The sequence below is a fragment of the Galendromus occidentalis genome, unplaced genomic scaffold (assembly GCF_000255335.2).
Source record: "Galendromus occidentalis unplaced genomic scaffold, Mocc_1.1 scf7180000077483, whole genome shotgun sequence".
In the NCBI taxonomy this organism is placed as follows: Eukaryota; Metazoa; Arthropoda; class Arachnida; order Mesostigmata; family Phytoseiidae; genus Galendromus; species Galendromus occidentalis.
In genome coordinates this window covers 599,829-617,310 of record NW_003805471.1, presented here as the reverse complement: position 1 = coordinate 617,310, position 17,482 = coordinate 599,829, and the positions used below count along the sequence as shown (strand labels likewise).

General features: G+C 51.0%; 2 protein-coding genes across 2 annotated transcripts; both read right to left on the bottom strand.

Annotated features, from left to right (window-relative positions):
- Positions 1 to 4,765: 4,765 nt before the first annotated feature.
- On the bottom strand, positions 4,766 to 15,486 carry nemy (cytochrome b561 family member no extended memory). The gene is made up of 6 exons (XM_003745447.2): positions 15,452 to 15,486; positions 6,238 to 6,349; positions 5,983 to 6,126; positions 5,381 to 5,587; positions 5,084 to 5,253; positions 4,766 to 4,919 (listed from the first exon to the last, which is right to left on the bottom strand). Exons 1-6 carry the CDS (start codon positions 15,484 to 15,486, stop codon positions 4,766 to 4,768), a joined length of 822 nt encoding a protein of 273 aa, XP_003745495.2.
- Positions 15,487 to 16,242: 756 nt separating this feature from the next.
- Glo1 (Glyoxalase 1) lies at positions 16,243 to 17,256 on the bottom strand. Its single transcript, XM_003745398.1, has 4 exons — positions 17,035 to 17,256; positions 16,838 to 16,917; positions 16,620 to 16,734; positions 16,243 to 16,505 (listed from the first exon to the last, which is right to left on the bottom strand). Exons 1-4 carry the CDS (start codon positions 17,183 to 17,185, stop codon positions 16,315 to 16,317), a joined length of 537 nt encoding a protein of 178 aa, XP_003745446.1. The 5' UTR covers positions 17,186 to 17,256; the 3' UTR covers positions 16,243 to 16,314.
- Positions 17,257 to 17,482: the final 226 nt, after the last annotated feature.

The following is a 17,482-nucleotide window of genomic DNA, read 5'->3' as shown; positions in this document are numbered from 1 at the left end:
TCTTCACGATGACGGGAGAAATCTTCCGGAATATCACGGTCCCGTGCGATCGCACACAGGAGGGAGCATATATCGGAGAGTTTCATTTATTTAATAATAGACTTATCCAAGGGGGCTGAGGACCTTGCAAAAGCCTACAGGCCTTACGCCGCGTGTGTTCCAGGGTTAATAAGTGCTTCTTGAGCAGTTTTCTCAACAGTGAACAGTGTGGCCTGGACAGTGGACTCCTGGCGATACGCAGCTCTGGGGGTTTGGAGTTCCATACCTCAGTGAGCGTGACCAGATGGGACAGTTTAAGACGCGCTAATCGTAGAATTTGAGTACCGTGAATATGAATAGTTTTCTGAAAAGAGGCGCGACTGAAGAGCGAGGAGGAAGGGCGAAGATTCGGACAACTTGAACAGATTCGAGAGAGGAGTTTGAGGTGGAGGCGTCCCAGCAGGAAATACAATACGATATGGAGCTTTTGATAAAAGCTCGAAAAACATAGAGTAGGTCCCTGCTTGGGAAACCTAGTCGGCGTATATAAGCAACAGAATGGGACCCTTCCTGGTGGCCTCCGGAAAGAGCTCGCAATTCAACCTCGAATTGTGCGAGGCGTTACTGTCAGCTGGTATACCTCTACGGAAACTCGACAACCATAAATTGAGGAAGTTTGTCCATATCGAAACAGATCTTCAGCGATCGCCGTCAGAACTTCACCTCCGATAACTTAAGAATGGTGCTTGTAATACAGTGCAATCAATGAAAAACACGCTGATTTGAATAAAATGAGGAGCATGCTCCGCTGCTCTATTTTGCCTACCGGCATTCATATTTGGATTTTTTTTAGCGCATGAGCGTACGCACTCTTCTCCTTGAGAGAGAGCAAATGTACCCAGGCCGAATCAAGGCCGAGTACCTGCTTATTCTTCCGGCAGCAGGGATCGAACCCACACCGCCTCCCGCGCGAGCGGCGTCGTTGCGGCTATGCACGTTTGCACGAGTCGTGACAAACGCGCTAACCACTCGACCACCCGTCGGTGCTTCGACTTGACAGACACAGTCTTCCATTCCTCGCCGCCTTTTCCATTCCTCCCCTTAAGGTCTTCGAGTGCTCCAGGGTTTTCGCGTAGACTTGTCGAGCATAAGTTTACAAGCGGGGTGCTCCGATAGACCTACCTTTTGAGGATTTGAGTCGATATCGCTCTCGCTGGTGTATCACACCAGGTAGAGCGACGACGACTAGAGATCAGGGGCAGGAATCCCGATAGCTTCCTCGTCCTTCAAAATGATAGGTCCGACATCGGATCCTCCAGGAGTCTGCAATATAAGCTTAGTTTCATATTCCCTGTAAGTTCTTCGAGAGCTTGAAAATTGGACTACCAAAATTCCGGGTTATCGCTAGACTCAGTCGATAACTCCTCAGGGAAGCCGAATTCGAAAATTTTCATGATGGCTAAAAGTGCTTAAAAAGGGCCAATTCACCCGATCTGGGGGTCAGCGGCTCGATCCGACGACTTTTTTTTCCTACGAAAATCGTCATCCCGAAATTCTCCTCGTGGAACGCGGAATACCGCTTGGGAGCGCTGATGTTGTGTTCAAGCGCGCGCTCCAGCCTCTCAGCATGCTTCCGAGCGATGGCGCTCTCGGATTTCCAACGGTCGGAATCCGCCGGCATCAGCCATTTTGAAAAGGGCAAAGCCGCGCGAGTCCTCTGTGCATCATTTCGCTGTCGAATTCGGGATCGCTGCAATCTGTGATACGCAACTGCCACAGCCGTGATCTCAGTGAATTCATTGTGTTCTCCGGACTCTCAAGTTGATATCTGCGAGATGGCTGAAGCCGGACCAAGCAGAAACCACATGTGGGAAGAGATGAAACGCCACGCGGTCCTCGCCAGTTTGGTGGAAGGTAAGACGCCCCAGGAGATCATCTCTTCCCACCGGTGGACCACACACCAGATCGGGTGGATTGGCCCTTTTCAAGCACTTTTAGCCATCATGAAAATTTTCGAATTCGGCTTCCCTGAGGAATATCGACTAAGTTTAGCGACAAACCGGAATTTTGGTAAATTTGTCCAATTTTCAAACCAAAGTTTACCCCTTCCGCGTTTCCCCCAGGAACATGGGACCTGAATTTTTTCCATGGCATACCTCCGCCAGGTTGTCCCGCGTCGAACGCAACCAGGTTGAGCCCGATCGACCAAGCGGTCGCTGAGAAAGAGGCGTTTTCGTGGAGCAACGAGAAGAAAGTGACCGATCATTTCCAAAACGCCCGCAACAGGTGATACTGGCCGATATCGTCCTCGCTAGGGACGGAATTGTGTCAGTCAGGGCGAGAGCTGTTGATTGGTGGGCTATTTCATATAGTTTCATCCGGCCGTTCAAAAGTTAGGGTCGGGACGAGCAGAGGGAAAAAAAGTCCCGACTAAAAATGACCACCCTGTATATGGCCCGTTTAATCGACGAGACGTCATTCCAATTTTTCCGTCGGTGCCCGCGAGGAAACCAACATGCACGAAACACCCCGGAAAACGCTCAATGTAGGGAGTAAAGCGGTAGCTATAGGTATATGGGGTAATAAGGAAGTCTCATCACAATAGTCATAGCCACCGACTACTTCTCTCGACATGCGGGTCCAGTCGAAAATTGCTGCATATATAAGGATCCTGAAATAATTGAAATTTGCATATATGCACGAAAATATGCCTTGCATTGAACGCACAGCAATCCTGATGACACACATAAACACAGATAAACTGGCGCAGTTTCGGGGAGCACTGATACCTCAGGATTCTGAATCATTGGCTTCCGAACTTTCTTCTTGCGGGACCCTTCTCAGTCTTCCCTTTCAACGTGGAACCCTGATACACCTTCTTCGACGATGAGTGGGAGCTCGTTCGCTTCTTCGATCGGACAGGGAAGAAATTTCACCCTTATGCGTATGCTGCAAGTCGAGGCTCGCGTCGAAAACTTTTGCTCGATCCTATTCGACCGAGGAGCGCATCCTTGTCTGTCAGATCAAATAGAGCTATCTCTCTGATATTCGAAGGGACAGATCAGATGTTCAGAGCTTCAAAACGATTTCCTGAGAGGAGCCGCGGAGTCCAGTACGGGTACTCTCACGGGCACTCTGGCAGAAAATGTGATAGAGGAAAAATGACGGTATGCCAAGTCTTGATCGATATTTGAAACCAAAATCGAGCGACGTAGCTTACGGAACCCACAAAGATCGCGGGAAGCCCCGAGAAATCGCCGATGGGACCCATTAGGAAATTGATCTAGATCAGCGGTTCCCAACCTGGGAGCCGCGGGACATTTCTGGGGGGAGCCGCGGACGAATTTCTAGTGTAGGTCCGGGCCGTCAGGGTTTGTCAATTCCAAGGGAAGGTTCCGGAACGGATCGACTTCATCTGCCACGGTCAAGTGTGTAAGAAATCATTCACCTCGCTGACGGTCGTCAAGACGAAATACCGTAAGAGACTCGATGTTCACTCAGCTTTGCGACTGGCAGAAAGTCATCTACCACCGCGTCTAGAAAAGCTCATGAGAGACAAACAGGAGCAACCATCTCACTGAAAGATCACTTCTGCGTCGGTACCGGGCTCTACGTCGAATCCTTGTTTCGTGCCCGGTCCTCGACGACTTGTGATGTTGGTAGCCGAGATCTTGAGGATTGTGGAAGGAAACCATAAGCAAATGAAATAAAATGAAATTGTCTTCTCAGTGAATATCTCGCTCTGATTTCTCATACTCGGAAGAGTCCGCTGCATCCGCCTCAGTTGCCGGAATTGAGCTGCGAATGGTCCTTTTAGGGGAAAAAGAAGGGAGAGTAGGTAGGAGCCGCGGGAGCCTCGTGGGCACTGGGTATCCTGGGAGCCGCCGGGGAATTCTGGGTCCGCTAGGGAGCCGCGGAGCCAAAAAGGTTGGGAACCGCTGATCTAGATCCTGAACATCCGAATCGAACGATCCCCGCGATGCTACTGATGCATGAGGATCCCACAGGAACGCTAGGAGATAACCTTAACTTTATTATCTTTTTGTTCGCTCGCGAGAAAACTTCGGGCAGAGACCTCCCGATGCGATTCTCTCTCCATCTGCAGACATGCGATTTCAGAGTATTAACATGAGCTCCGGTTTTACAATATAGATTACACCCATAATCGATGCCGTTTCATTGCCCAGGAGTCTATGCAGCTACGGTAATTTGGGGGTGAGGTATGCTCATCTCCGAGTGAGTCTTGGGAAAAGCTCATACCAAAAGCTCGACCGTCGAGACTCTCGTACGTCCTCCCGGGTCAGTGAATTGTTGGGTCATATTTCCACCTCAACTAATCGTTCCCAAACTTGATGACGGTGATGATGATGATTGATATGACTTCCAAGCTTGGCGATGCTCGAAGTGACTCGTTGGTGATGGAAGAGTTCCAGATTGTGCTCTGACTGCATGAGAGCAAAAGTCATCTCGGTAGAGTCCGTTCGAGCGCTCCGAAGTTTTCTAGCCGATTCGCAGGAGCCCAGCCCACCAACGGAAAATCTTTCATCCGTAACCCACTTCAATATGAATTCGTTGTCCTCCTGAGTTGAGTTGTGCGTCAGGGGGAGAAAGGGCAGCGCATGTCATCCTTTCCGCCTCCGAACGGTCGCAAGACAATCCGAAAGTATGAGTACATACGTACACAAACACACGGGCAATAATGAGCGATATCGGAGCCAGTCATCAACAGACTTTTGGAATCTGCTCCGATTCCTGACGGAGTCCTAAGGTAGACAACAAGACCGAATCATTCTGAGGCGAATACTGCCCGACCCCCTCTGATGTTATTCCGGGTGACGAGTGGCATCAGTATAACTAAGAGAATTATCGCAGCGGCGATCGTGTTTATGATTATTCCCTGCTGTGGGAACTCTCGGTAGTCCGGATTGGCGTTTTGTCCGCTGGAACAAGAGGAAAAACTGAGTTCCCCGAACAACTACGGAATGATTTCGAATTCGACTCGATCCCCAGAGATTGACTGTGATATTGTACCTTGATATTGATATCATGCTCAGGGGCGATTTCCGAGAGAACTCATCGAAATAGAACGTGTCTGAAAACTTACTTGAGTCGGGCTCGAGCGGCTTGCATCAAGCCAGTCACGGCTGTAGCCGACGCCATGGAAAATATCGCTAGACCGAAAGTTGCGTGGACAGGAATAAGGCATGCTCTGAATGACGACGTAGCTCCATCGCAGCACAGAAGCACCAGGAAGGAGAAGAATCCCACGAAGAACTGCGGCAACGCAGGCATAATTAGCGATAAACTCACCATGAGTCGCAAATGAAGGAATGTTCTATTAGCAGTGATCGGTTCGATCCGTGGTGGTCTAGCCCATATGCTGATCAAGTTATTTGCCTACCTGTAGTACGAACAGTGCGCAGGTTCCAAGAGCCAACCATGAGTGGAGCGAGTAGAAATGCATCGTCTTAGGGACCCTATCATTAGCTTCGAAAGCCATGTAGAATCCTACGGCGATGCTTCCCGCCGCGGCGACAAGCAAAAAAGCGTGTATCAGTTTGGCATAGATGCGTCGTACGCAGCCAAAAAGTCGGTAGGAGAGAATAGCCTGGAATGTCCAAGAATGCATCCGTCGGTCTCGTCCTCTACGCGGTCCCTTATCTGAGGTATCGATTCGCTGCATCGCGAGAAGCGCTCAAGAGCATATTGGGCTCTAGGGATGATATAATCTGCAGAGTTTAGGGGGAAGATATCGCCGGAATCGACATCGTCCCGTTCCCCGGCGCGTCCCAAGACGGGATTAATTTTTTTTTCAAATTTCACAGTGAAAAAAGTTCGCCAATTCGACTGTCGAATCGGCCGAATCAGAGCATATAATTCCGCGCTTTTGCTCCGCGTTTCGAGCCCCGCGATGGCGCGACCGGACATGGATCCTCGAATAAAACGTGGGACTCGCAATGCAGAGAGAGAGTTTCCTCCGTACATTGACAACTACAGTCCTACCTGTCCATTCAGGAATATGAAGCCACCGAGCATCAGGATGAAATGCAGGTTGAACTGTCTCTTAACGTCGTTTCTCCAGGCGACTCCTCCTTCGTGGTGGAAGACCCAGAAAAGCGTCAAAGAGAGAATCCCTACGAGAAGCAGCTGAAAACGAATGTTGAACCTATCGTCAGGTCGTATCGGAAATGAGCTACCCGGAATTATTGGCTATGTGCTCTGCGATCTCCGATACTGATCGCATCAGACGGAACTTACCTCAGCTATGAACGTGAGAAAGTTCAGGAAAGCCCTCGCGGCTGACCCCATGGGTTTATCGAGCATCATCATGCGTCCGTCAACCTCCTCGTTCGCGCGGGTAGAAGACTTCCTGCATGGAATGAAGGATAAGATCGTAATGCTAATTCTCATCTGATCGATGCGCCCGCATGCTCCGAGATGAGTATCAGCCTGACTCCTAACTTTTATAGCGGACGACAGATCGATCGACTCGCTCGGATCGCTTCCGGGAACCCAATCAGGAAGACAGTCTGCCTCATTTCTGAGCGTGTCCGTAGTATAGCAAGTCCTTTCGACGTCGGTCGTGCTTGTCTCTCTAGAACAGCTTTTTTGAGGTATCGCACCCAGCCCTACTCGACCCGAAAGTTATTTTCATGAAATCCTATGTTATCGGAAGCGACGAATCGAGAGATTGCAGACACATCACCGATGGGAGTTCGCCCACAATAGGAACGATACACGGGACGATGATCACAATAGCTGGCAGGTACCATAAGATAAGGCAAGGGCGCGTAAGTTTGATGTTTTTCCTCAACTGAGCTTCTACCCGAGACCTCAACAGCACTCGAGGTCCCACGAGGCCAAGACTTGTGTGTTTTGTCCGACCGCCTCGACTCGCTTAGAATGAGGGAATAAAGAGAACTTCGAGGAGAGAAGCTGTCTTCCGGGTAGGAGGCAACAGTGAGGGCGGGATTGTGTTCAACATGCACGTCGATGGCTCTTCGATCGGCCACGAAGCGACTAAACTCGCCTCTTTGTCATTCTGTGTTTCAAGTTCTCCGACACGCTCCCCTGTGCGGCTCCCCGCGAGGGGAACTGCGATGCATCCTTCTAAAGTTCTTACTCCAGGTCGCAATCGATAAATATGTTTGAGCCTAGTCGAGCATCATGAATCGCACCATATCCAGCGCCGACAAGCTCCGCTGGCGAAGTGTTCGCCGATGCGGGAAGCTTGCAAAATCGATAAAAGATTCGGCGAGCTTAAATGATCCATGACACTAAACCCCTACAATGAACATTGCACCAGAGAGATCACATACCAAGCTACATTAGCCGTCGAAAGTGTCCCGGGTTTGAGGCTTCGCGCCACATGGTCGCCAAGTTGACTGCACTGGAAGCAACACGCTCACAGTCAGACATGCTGACACTCATGGCTCCGGCTATGAGCGTGTAGAGTGAATGGCTTGCGAGCAAGCGGCCGACTGCCTTCGGCCATGGCGTGTTAGCCCGAGAAGACTCCCCTCATCCGCGAGTCCATCGATCCGCGGTAAAGCATCTGGGAGAGGTTCGGCTTCGATTCGGAGTTAGGTGGTCCTGGATTATCGTGCACGATCCTCAATACAGCCTCGATACGCGCCGACCAGCATGCTCGCCGGATCTAGACTGCTGATTCATTCACTTGTATTGTTGCTCGAGGGAGTGCATTCGATAGGATCATCGCCATTCATCCGATATATGCGTCCTTTGACTGAACTCAAATATATGCGTATTCAGGACTGAACTTATGTGAAACTGCGAGCTCAACCGTTTCTCTCACTCCTTGCGGTGAAACTCTCGCAGCTTCCAGGTCGGCTCCGTTGTTATTCCGAAGCCTCACACCCCGTAGAGATCGAGAACGCGCTTCCGTAAGGAACGCTCTCTCTCGCCGAACTCCTGGCCGTAAAGCGCTTGAGCCCCTCCGACCTGCAGGGACTCGGGACGAACCATGGAATGGAGGTCGCATAGCGACATCCATCTCGATCTTGTCGAAGATAGTCACCATCAACAACGGGGGATCGCTTGAACACCAATGAAGCTTTACGCCATCAAAGGCGGCAAGGTCATCGGTTTCGGAAAAAAATAAAAACCGTAATGCTCGGGGGTCGATCTTCTTCAGTGAACAAGGCTCCTCATGTTCCGCCGCCGCTCGCTCGCTCTTAGCGTCCCATCACGGAAACACGAAGCCAATGCTATAACGGAATCGACGTTTTGCCGTGTTGATTAGCGCTCTATTCTTCATCAAGGTTGCAATGAGTTGAAGGAGTCGTTTGGCGTCGACAATCCGCCTCGTCTGAGAAGCTGGTTCAATACGATTTTCTGATCTGCGTGTAATACTCCACTTTCCGCGGCGCGTTACGATGAACATTTTTGCTCGGCTCGCTTATCGACAAGAACTGAATCGACGATCTGGCGGAATTTTTCTATCTTTTCGCGAACAAGTCGATTCAGCTAGCAGCTAGTACGATTCGGAGTAATTTATTGAAGTCGTGCTTGAGCTCCGCGAACAAGTGGCCACCGAATCCGTGTATTTATTCATGATGAATTGCTCGTGGACTGGTTCCGAACATCCCGATGACTTTGAGGAGGGCACCCAGCTTGAATCGAGCATCCCGAGCAGCGGAAGCCCCATCGAAACTAACAGGTGTCAGCTCCGTACTCAACCACTCACGTTTGGTGAATCGGGAGAACGCTTTGAACACTTTCTGTTTCTTCTTTCTCACGGCAATGTTCACCTGGCTCGTGAATCCTCGTGCACTGTGTGCAGTAGGCGTCACTTTCACTCTGTCCGAAGGATCGCGGTCTTTCTTGCTGGCCTGAATCAGAACTCCTCGGTCTCGGACCATGAGCCTCTGGTTGACAAGTAGGGCTTCCGTCGTTCGCAGTATCGTCGGAGCCGATCACTGATGTCGCGGAATCCTTCGTAGAACGTCTTTCAAGCGAACTCGACTCACTGATCATCCTTATATCTTCAGGGTTCGTCGCGAATAGTATCATCCTGGACATGGTGCAACGCTTCACCCCTGGTCGTTGCGCTCCGCTGCGTCGAGGGGGAGTCCCTGAATAAGAGGGATGCCTCCAGCGTCCGGCCCGGGGCCGAATCCGAGTTCTGCTGCGGTTCTGGCCATCTTCTTGACTGGGGGGAATGGTATGACTGCTCCCAGGGTCAACAACTAAAGTGAGGGAGGTATTTTTTTGATCACATCCTCTCTCCCCGTAACAATTGGCGCGGCTGCCGATTCGAACATCGAATTATTATCAAACAATTGTCCGAATGCTCACTCAAGTTCCCCCGTGCATCGCTCGGCGCTGCTTTGCGTCTCACGTTATCGATGTTTCACAATGGTCCATTAGTCGGGAGCACGCGCATCGATAGCTTCCCTGCACGACTCCGGTGACCGGAAGGCGAGAGTCTTCTATCGGAAAAGCAACCTGTCGGACGTTATACCGCGTGAATTCACCAGCGCTTCTAAAATACACCACTGAATATCGCGTCGGAGATCGATCCCGAATCCATATCGTATCATTATCCTAAACGATTCTCTCGGTTCCCCTTTCCGCTCGAAGGCTGGCTCGGCGAAACTCCGGGCCGCCTTGATTGATCATCACAATTATCCAAATCAGAGGTTCGATTCGAGTGGACTGTTGTGAGACGCGCATACCGATGTGAATCACTTAAACACACCCACGAAAAGATAACATTTCGACTCCGGCAACGAGCCCGAGACAGGAAGAGCGCTCAGAGCGAGCTCCTTTCATATCGAAAAACCCCAGCACGCAGTCAGCGCATCACCGCGACTTCACGGACGGCGAGTTAGTTCCCGGGCGCGGCTTAGCACGAAATTCCTCATGATTTATCCCCGGACGAGTTCTTCAAGTGTAGCAGACACAAAACATCGTCGCGAATGCAACGGTGACTTACGGACAGCTCTTCGAACAGCCGAGCGTAACCCGCACATAGATCAGACTTTCTACACGCCTCGATGACTAGCTCCCGAATCTTGCATCGAGGGGACAGGAAGCCAGAGCTACGATGATCATAGTCAAAGAATGTCGGAACGAGAGACGCGATTCCTCAGATGGAGGAAGATTTTTGGTGACGAGCGACGGAGAGCGTACTCTCACATTCAGCGACAGTCACGGAGCACGATGCGAAGCGGGAGGAACGAGGTCTTGACGTGGATCTATGTAGGTCATAGATTTCGGTCCGGGAAAAAGCGTCGCGGAGAGGGTAGGTGACCATAGTTAGGTGCAAGACGCGAGCGAATCTTTTTCGGGGGATGCCAAATATTATGAAGCTAAACCTACCGCGACTCTACCTCGCGGTGGATAGGGGTAGAGTCTCACAGCTCCGAAACGCTCGCGTTTCTCTGATATGGATCGCCGTCGGAAGCGCAGAAAGGGGAGGCTCTCGAGAGTATCGCCGGGAAGCTTGTCCCGGAGCCCTTTCAACACTTTGGCTGCCGCGCAGAAATGGTAAATTATACCAATTTGTCAAGTTCGTGTGATAATTTTAGCATTTCAAAGCATAGCATAAACCAGCTCCGAATTCCCTCCCAATCGAAACATCTCGATGCTGACGTTCGCCATATTCAGACATAAGCTTGGACTTAGAAACGTCAAAGGAACAAGGCGATTCGATTCCATAGCGCGTCGACCTCGGGCAATGATCCTCGCACCAAATGGATCGAAACTGCGCATGTTTGTCCGATGACCAAAGGACTCGTCTCGGAAGCACTCGGGTTCTCTGACGGTCAATAGGCTGGGGTTCGGTCAGCTTCTCGGCAAATGAAGCGCTCGACTGTTTGCTCGAAAGGGAAAAGTCGAACACTCAGAAGGTTCCGATAGAGAGGTCGCCTTGGTGTTTTTCGCGGACGTCGACTGACAAGAGGGGGTGAGCCGGTTATCGTCGAAGGTGAATAATTCGGTTCGGATCCTACTCGTTTCGTAAGTTGCCGACGATTGGGAAAACGGGCGCGGGTCGAGAATTCGCGAGCTCGTATTCGAACCCCTTTCGAGGAAAAAACAGCGGGTGCAATCTTCTCATGATTGGATAGAGTCGAGCGGGAAGTGTTCGTCCTATCGAGCCACTAACGAACGGGCCTACCCCACAGAAACATTACATCGTCAGATTACTGATGGGCCGTCGTGTGTGAATGTGACGCCGAATGGATACTTGACAATGGGAACTGTCGTTTTTGTCGCGGTTTCTGGTTTCCTCGCGGACCACCTCGTTCGGACCTTGAGCTGTGTAATAGGTTCTGTGCGGGATTTTCACACGGAGCCGAACGATGGCCCAAGAAGTCGCTTCGCTCGTTCACGAACGGGAGTCCCTTATCGATTCCTTCTTACGTTTCAAGGAGTACCGGAACAGAGCTGAGAATTTCGCTCGAGGACAATTCGCTCGAGCCGCCCTGCTTTCCGTCTACGATTGCGCTGGTAGGGCGTATTCACAATTTTCTCCAATAAACATGGTAAAAGGAGGGAGAGTTCCGGAGGCGAGTCTGAAAAATTCATCTCGCGGATCACTTCTCTTTCCTGCATCCTTGGCAACGGAGACGGGAGATAGTGACGATATTCCTGTATTTGACGATATTTCAGCCGCATTCCCAGAGCTACCACGAGGGAAAAAAAATCCTGATGTGGGTCTTGTACGATCTCACCCAACGCATCGATAGGTCCTCGAAACAGCGCCCGAGGGCCGATCTCGGAGACAGGCAGTATCCGTCGGATTCCTCTGCCGCGAACAAACAGGAGTCGGAAAAGAAGTATTCCGACCACCCAGACATTTCTGGATTGGAGTGTCGCGCATTGCTCCCGCACAAAATGCAACACGAGGAACTTCGAAGGAAAATCTACAGAGTCGGAGCGCTCGAGTAGATTGGGAGCTCGACGAAGTTGTCGCGGGGAGCTGCGGCAAAGTCACTGCTGTCGTAATCCAGAACGTCCATGTTGCGCAGTGGCTGAGAAGAGCGCGACCATGAACAAACAGACAGTTCTTGTCGGTCGCTGGCAGAAATCATTGGCACAAAAACGCACGGTCTAGCTATTATTGCTTTTTGTCTTTCGGCAAAATCCACCATATTGCTTCATTCCGGCGCAGTCTGCTGGAATATCGGGTGTGCTCTGGGTCATTCCTCGATTGAGCTTCACTTCTCGCTTGATCTCGAAGATTGATTATCCGGAACCCTTCCTCCGAGAATCGGGCAAAAATCGTTTATGACTTCCGCAGTCAGGTGTAATTGATAGCTTGAATATTATTCCACTGAATGCAACGCGGGTGGCGAATTCTCGCTCGCTGGCAAACGAAAAGAGAGACCGAAGCGGTATTCCTCAGATGCTTGATGATTGAAGTCTGTATTGGTAGTTCTCTCACGAAGTTGAGACTCGTTCGGAGTGAAGCAGATTGGCTGAGCGAAGGAATCGTGTGCGTATTTCGATTCAAGATCGAGCTCCTGACCTCTTCGAGGAGAATTCTCCTTTTCGTTGACTTATTCGAATGCCTTCCGATTCGGAGAGTAAAATCGGAATACTCCATCGTATGAAATGAATTTCCGAGCACTAATTTCGCCTTCATGCCGACACATGCGGCTTCGCTTCAAGCCGAAACGGGAAAACCTGATTTGATGATGACCACGACGTCAGCTACAGCGTTGCGCTTGCTCGAGAAAGAGCGTCTAAGCCGAAGCGGCAACCGGAGCCCGGAAGTGTTCGCGAGCCTGCGCGGCCATCAGCCCGCCAGCGTCTCCCTGCCGCTTCGCCTGATGGCAGAGAACCGCACCCGTAAGGGAAACCCAAATCGTGCGAAAAACAAAGCACTGTGTTCAAGTGTCAGATTCCGAATGTCGGAAGTGATTCGACGTTCAAACAATCCGACAAACGAGCGAGAAATCCTCATTCTTCCCTTGCGAGAGCTCTCTCTGCGGTCGATGCTCGAGTTTGCAGCGAGTTGCGGAATCAGTCTATGTCGCATGTTACAATCCGTGAGCGCTTATCGATTCGGCGGCCGATGTTTGCTTTGTTTGTGCAGCGCGACATGCACAGAATATCCGTCCCAGTCGCGCCGGTCTGCTGTATCGTCTTCGCCTATTCACTTGCTCTTGTTTGAGCAGTCTGCCGAGGCCGCGCTTTCTACGCCGCTCCGTAGAATTCCTGAAGTGACCCCTGAGATGTCGAACGAACTCTCCAATCGACGGACTCCTTCGACTGATTGTCCCGACTGGCAGCGCTGATATCAATTTGCAGCTGAAACTTGCTCCATCGAGAACCCGATGAGTTGTGAAGGTGAACGCTGTCATCGTTTTCGGCTGCCGCGGCGCTCCCTTCCTGAGTGGATGCTCCCTCGAGCACTACCCTCACTTGATTTTTGCGTCGCACTTTGGTCATCGCCATCAATACTATAGATGTAGAGACTATCCTCAGATCCGTCCCGTTTTCGTTCTGAATAAATACATTTCCACTCATACATGGAGCGATATTTTCAAGGATAGAGAAAAACGATTTTCGGCCTCGGGCACTCACATGCGATGTGATCTAGAGGAACGTTTCTCCATTGCAGCATGTGAGCTCGATGCTCCGCTCTCCATCCCGGACACAGATCGGGTCTTGATCACCTTGAGCTGTGAGCCGTCTTGTTTGGGTCCCTCGGTCACGGTCGAGGAATTGACGACGACGACGAGATGTATGCCTTCGATACCCGTGAAGGTGGCGGAACACAATCACACTCACACAGAAGAATCCGTGGCGGCAATGATCTGTGGAAGTCTTGGAGTAGGAGCCAATTTTGGCGCGACCGAGAAGATTTCCCCAAAGCTGTTTGAGATCCAACCATTCGATGCGGACAACACCGCGCGAAGTGCGGCGAGGGGGATGCCAACGCGACGCTGGCAAGGGTCCCTGGGTAGTGGCGGATCGCTGCCACTTCGGATCGCAGCTGACTCGGTACCGGTATTCAGCTGAAGAACTTGAATACCGAATCAGCATGAACACATCATTCTCCCCTGCCTTGCGGATCTGTTGGACCTGTGACGACCGCGCGCGTCGATTCTGATGCTTGGCTAGACAGATATTCAGCGGACCAGGAGGCGGGAGAATTCGGATGTTTTATTAAGTTCCAGCGATCACGACGATGGAAATCTCTTCCCGCTTAAGGTCGGTCTGAACAAACCCCCGGCAAGCATCCCCTTGCTGCTCAGTGACCGGAGTCAGCCGAGACGATATCTCTCTGGCAGAAGGCAGCGGAAGCTAGGGAAATTTCGAATACGACACCATCAAGAACTCCTGGTTTAGATGAGTTGCCGCGTAGAATACTCGAGAGATTGGCTCTCGACTTAAGCACATATAACAACGTGACTGTCAACTGGGAAGAGCCAGTGTACAGAGCAGGGTTTCGATATTCCGGGGACCAATCACAGATGGAGGACGATCTTTTGTCAGAGGGGATCGCTGGATTCGGCATGAAGCGATGAATACTCGAACGGTCCGAACGATGACATGAAAGATAAAACTGGCCGGACTCCTAATCCACGCGAAGCGTTAATTGGTTGTCACGGCATCAGAGGCTTCCTCCTGCGCCACCTGCTTCCGAGTTGTTTCATGAGAATGAACACAATGGAGTGAAATGTTTCCGATCCGACATCGGAAGGTGAAAACAAGGGAAAGACAATCTTCCGACTGCGTCACGGATTGCCGACCCCTCGCGCGGGATCCTCGCATCTAGGAAAGCTATGGAGAGAAACTTTCCGGAGGGATCTACTGCCTCGCGATTCTGAACATGAGCCAATGGACGGACTCGCTGCGTGAGATCGTGATGTGATCTGGTCCAATGATACATATAGGGAGGACAGTCAGTTGCCTGTGACGGATCATGAAACAATGTTGGTCTGTATCTTTACCATCTGAAAGACCCACAGCGGTTTCGATGTAGCTAACTTTCGACTAAAGTTATGTAGCAAGAGGCAAGAGCTTGATTGGTTCCCGAAGTCTTCGATGACCTGCCTCCTCAGGGGATCGAGCGCGTATACCGCGTGAGCGTTGAGCTGAGTGGGTACTCAATCTTATTCCTGGGCATTTCAAGTCGGTCAAAGAGCGAAATCGCAGAGCGATTATTAGACATTCCACGGAGGTGCCCTTCATACGGGGGCTTATCTTCGAATCTTGAGTTTCGTGAAAATTCCGAAGACAGGACTGAATTCCATCAAGGAGCTTCGGAGCTCCACGCTCAGTTATCCGAGGGACCGCAGTCTGGTTTCCTGTGCTGGAGAGGAGATGATGCGGGGAGAAGAGCTTAACGAGGGCTAAGAGTTTCGCTCCATCTTCCGCTTTTCGACTTGCGTGACTCGATCAGTCCGCTGCGCCGCTGTTCTGCCTGCCACTCGCACGCCACCCCTCTGGAAGGGGTCGCCCACTTCGGATACGTCGTATGATTGAAACGTACCTGAGCGCGTGACACTCGACGAGCCGCACGGTCATCCTCGTATTCTTCAATTATGACAAACATCCCGATTCAGATCTCCAGGCGATCCTGTACCAGAGGTGTTCGATGCCCTGGAGTTCTCGGAGGTCCGGATGTGTATGATCGCACCGAGCAAGGGAATAGGGTCGAAGATGAGTCGACCCCATTATATGAGGTGGAATAGAGAGCAAACCTGAGATGGAGCGCCGGAATCTCTCCGGGCTCTATTCTTCCGAATTATAAGCCTTGAGGGATGCAAGTGAAACACTCAAATAACTATGTCCGCCTGAAGAAGATTTTAGATCATTGCGCAAGAGTGAGACGTGGATTCGCGAGGCGTACAGTACAACGACGCAAGGGGCCGAAATCCAGGAGCCCTAAGCCGGTACCCTGAACGTGGCGCTGCGAGGCTGCGGCCGGTACTGAGTGGTTGATTTTCTCAACCATAATCCGTTCAGCGGCTTTGCTGGTGTGCAACGGGAGCAGCTCAAGTTCATAAGTCACACGGAGTGAAAACCGAGACGTCTGGGAGGTATCGGCCTTCACTTCCTGACAGCTCACGATCTAGAGATTGGTGAGCCATTCGTGAGCTGGCATAGCTCCAGAGTGTCTCTGGGAGCCGCTTTGATGAAACATTCTCATCTCATGATGAGCGTGAGTTAGATGCCGCAAAACGCGTGAACTCCCCGTCAGCATCGCCAGAGATGAGTCACTTATCATTGTGAAGATGTAAATCACGTGCACCGAGTTCTGACTCCGATTTCAAGCGACAATTAATCCATTAGTACTCCCGTTTATGAAAAATCAACTTTTAACAATATACGGTTCAAGAATATCTTTCATGCTTAGACGGTCTTGTTGTTGAATATCTCGATCCAATAGCCATCGGGATCCTGGATGAAAGCGATAGTTTTCATCTTCCCATCAGTCAGTCTCTTGGCGAATTTGACTCCGAGTTTCTCGAATCGCTCGCAAGCTTTCACGACGTCAGGTACCATGATACCGATGTGGCCGAAACCTCGAGGCTCCGAGTTTCCTAGAGAAATGTCGAGAAGTCTGCTCTTCATTCGCTCATGTATAAAATGCTCCGGTGCAGCCGTCTACGTATCTGCCCTTGAAACTCTCACACGAAATTGATCCGTTCTTATACCATTGTGATAGCCCTTGAAGTCCGGGTCTGATTCAGTTCCCCAATTGTGGGTCAATTCCACCGTTGCTCTGCGGGAGAAAGTCCACTCGCGCCGTTCCTTCGCATCTTCTGGGATCTGAATTGACGGGCATGGCGATAGTCACGACTGGATTTCGCGGCAAAAAAGGTTCCCGAGAAGTCATCGTAGGCTTCCATATTTCCTGACATGAGGCTCAAACCTGATTCGGATCTTCGAATCCCATGAAATACAGCGTGAACTTCATGTCTGGGAAGTCGAGCTTCTGCAGCAAAGTCATACCTGCAGGGAGATTTGTGAAGGTCACAAAAAATGCCAAAGGAGGCGGATAAAACTCGATGAATCAGAGTTTTCGGATTCGAGTTTCATCGCGCTGTCCTTTGTAATGGTCACACTCGCCGAGAATTCTTGTATAGAAGTCCAGCGACGGCTTCGGGTCCTTTATCCGCATCATCGTCTGTTGCATGATGAAATCTTTGGTTTCAGCCGGAGGCGCGGTGCAAAGAGCTGCGGCCTCGGCATCAGTCAAACTTTTCGGTTTCATATCCATGGTAGATTCACGGGGCTTCTCAGAGCACAATCAGTCAGTCAGTCTCTCTCTGACGATCAGTGGTCTAGCCGGCGATTCCAATGCCCACATGGTCGCGCCTAGAAGCTTCCATAGAAGCCTCACCGGGCCTACAGGGATCATGCTTTTCGGAAAACAAATCGGGAGGCATGCTGACAGTTCTGTCCCAGCCCTTTTTCCGTCGTTTCACCTCCTCCGGCACAGACGCACAGTGTGGGCACTTGCAAGCCCGGCACGAGCTGGTGGGCCATGCGGCCGCTGAGTCCGCTCCGCTGCTTC

Bases quoted from the DNA above. Each gene is read 5' to 3' on its own strand.
- nemy (XM_003745447.2), bottom strand. From the start codon at position 15,486: ATGACCGTGCGGCTCGTCGAGTGTCACGCGCTCAG. The intron at 6,127-6,237 runs GTAAGTTCCGTC...ATTCGTTTTCAG, and splicing joins TTCTCACGTTCATAGCTGAG to CTGCTTCTCGTAGGGATTCT. The intron at 5,588-5,982 runs GTAGGACTGTAG...TGGACATTCCAG, and splicing joins TCATATTCCTGAATGGACAG to GCTATTCTCTCCTACCGACT.
- Glo1 (XM_003745398.1), bottom strand. From the start codon at position 17,185: ATGGATATGAAACCGAAAAGTTTGACTGATGCCGAGGCCGCAGCTCTT. The intron at 16,735-16,837 runs GTTTGAGCCTCA...CCGTCAATTCAG, and splicing joins GATTCGAAGATCCGAATCAG to ATCCCAGAAGATGCGAAGGA. The intron at 16,506-16,619 runs GTATAAGAACGG...ACATTTCTCTAG, and splicing joins CTTCAAGGGCTATCACAATG to GAAACTCGGAGCCTCGAGGT.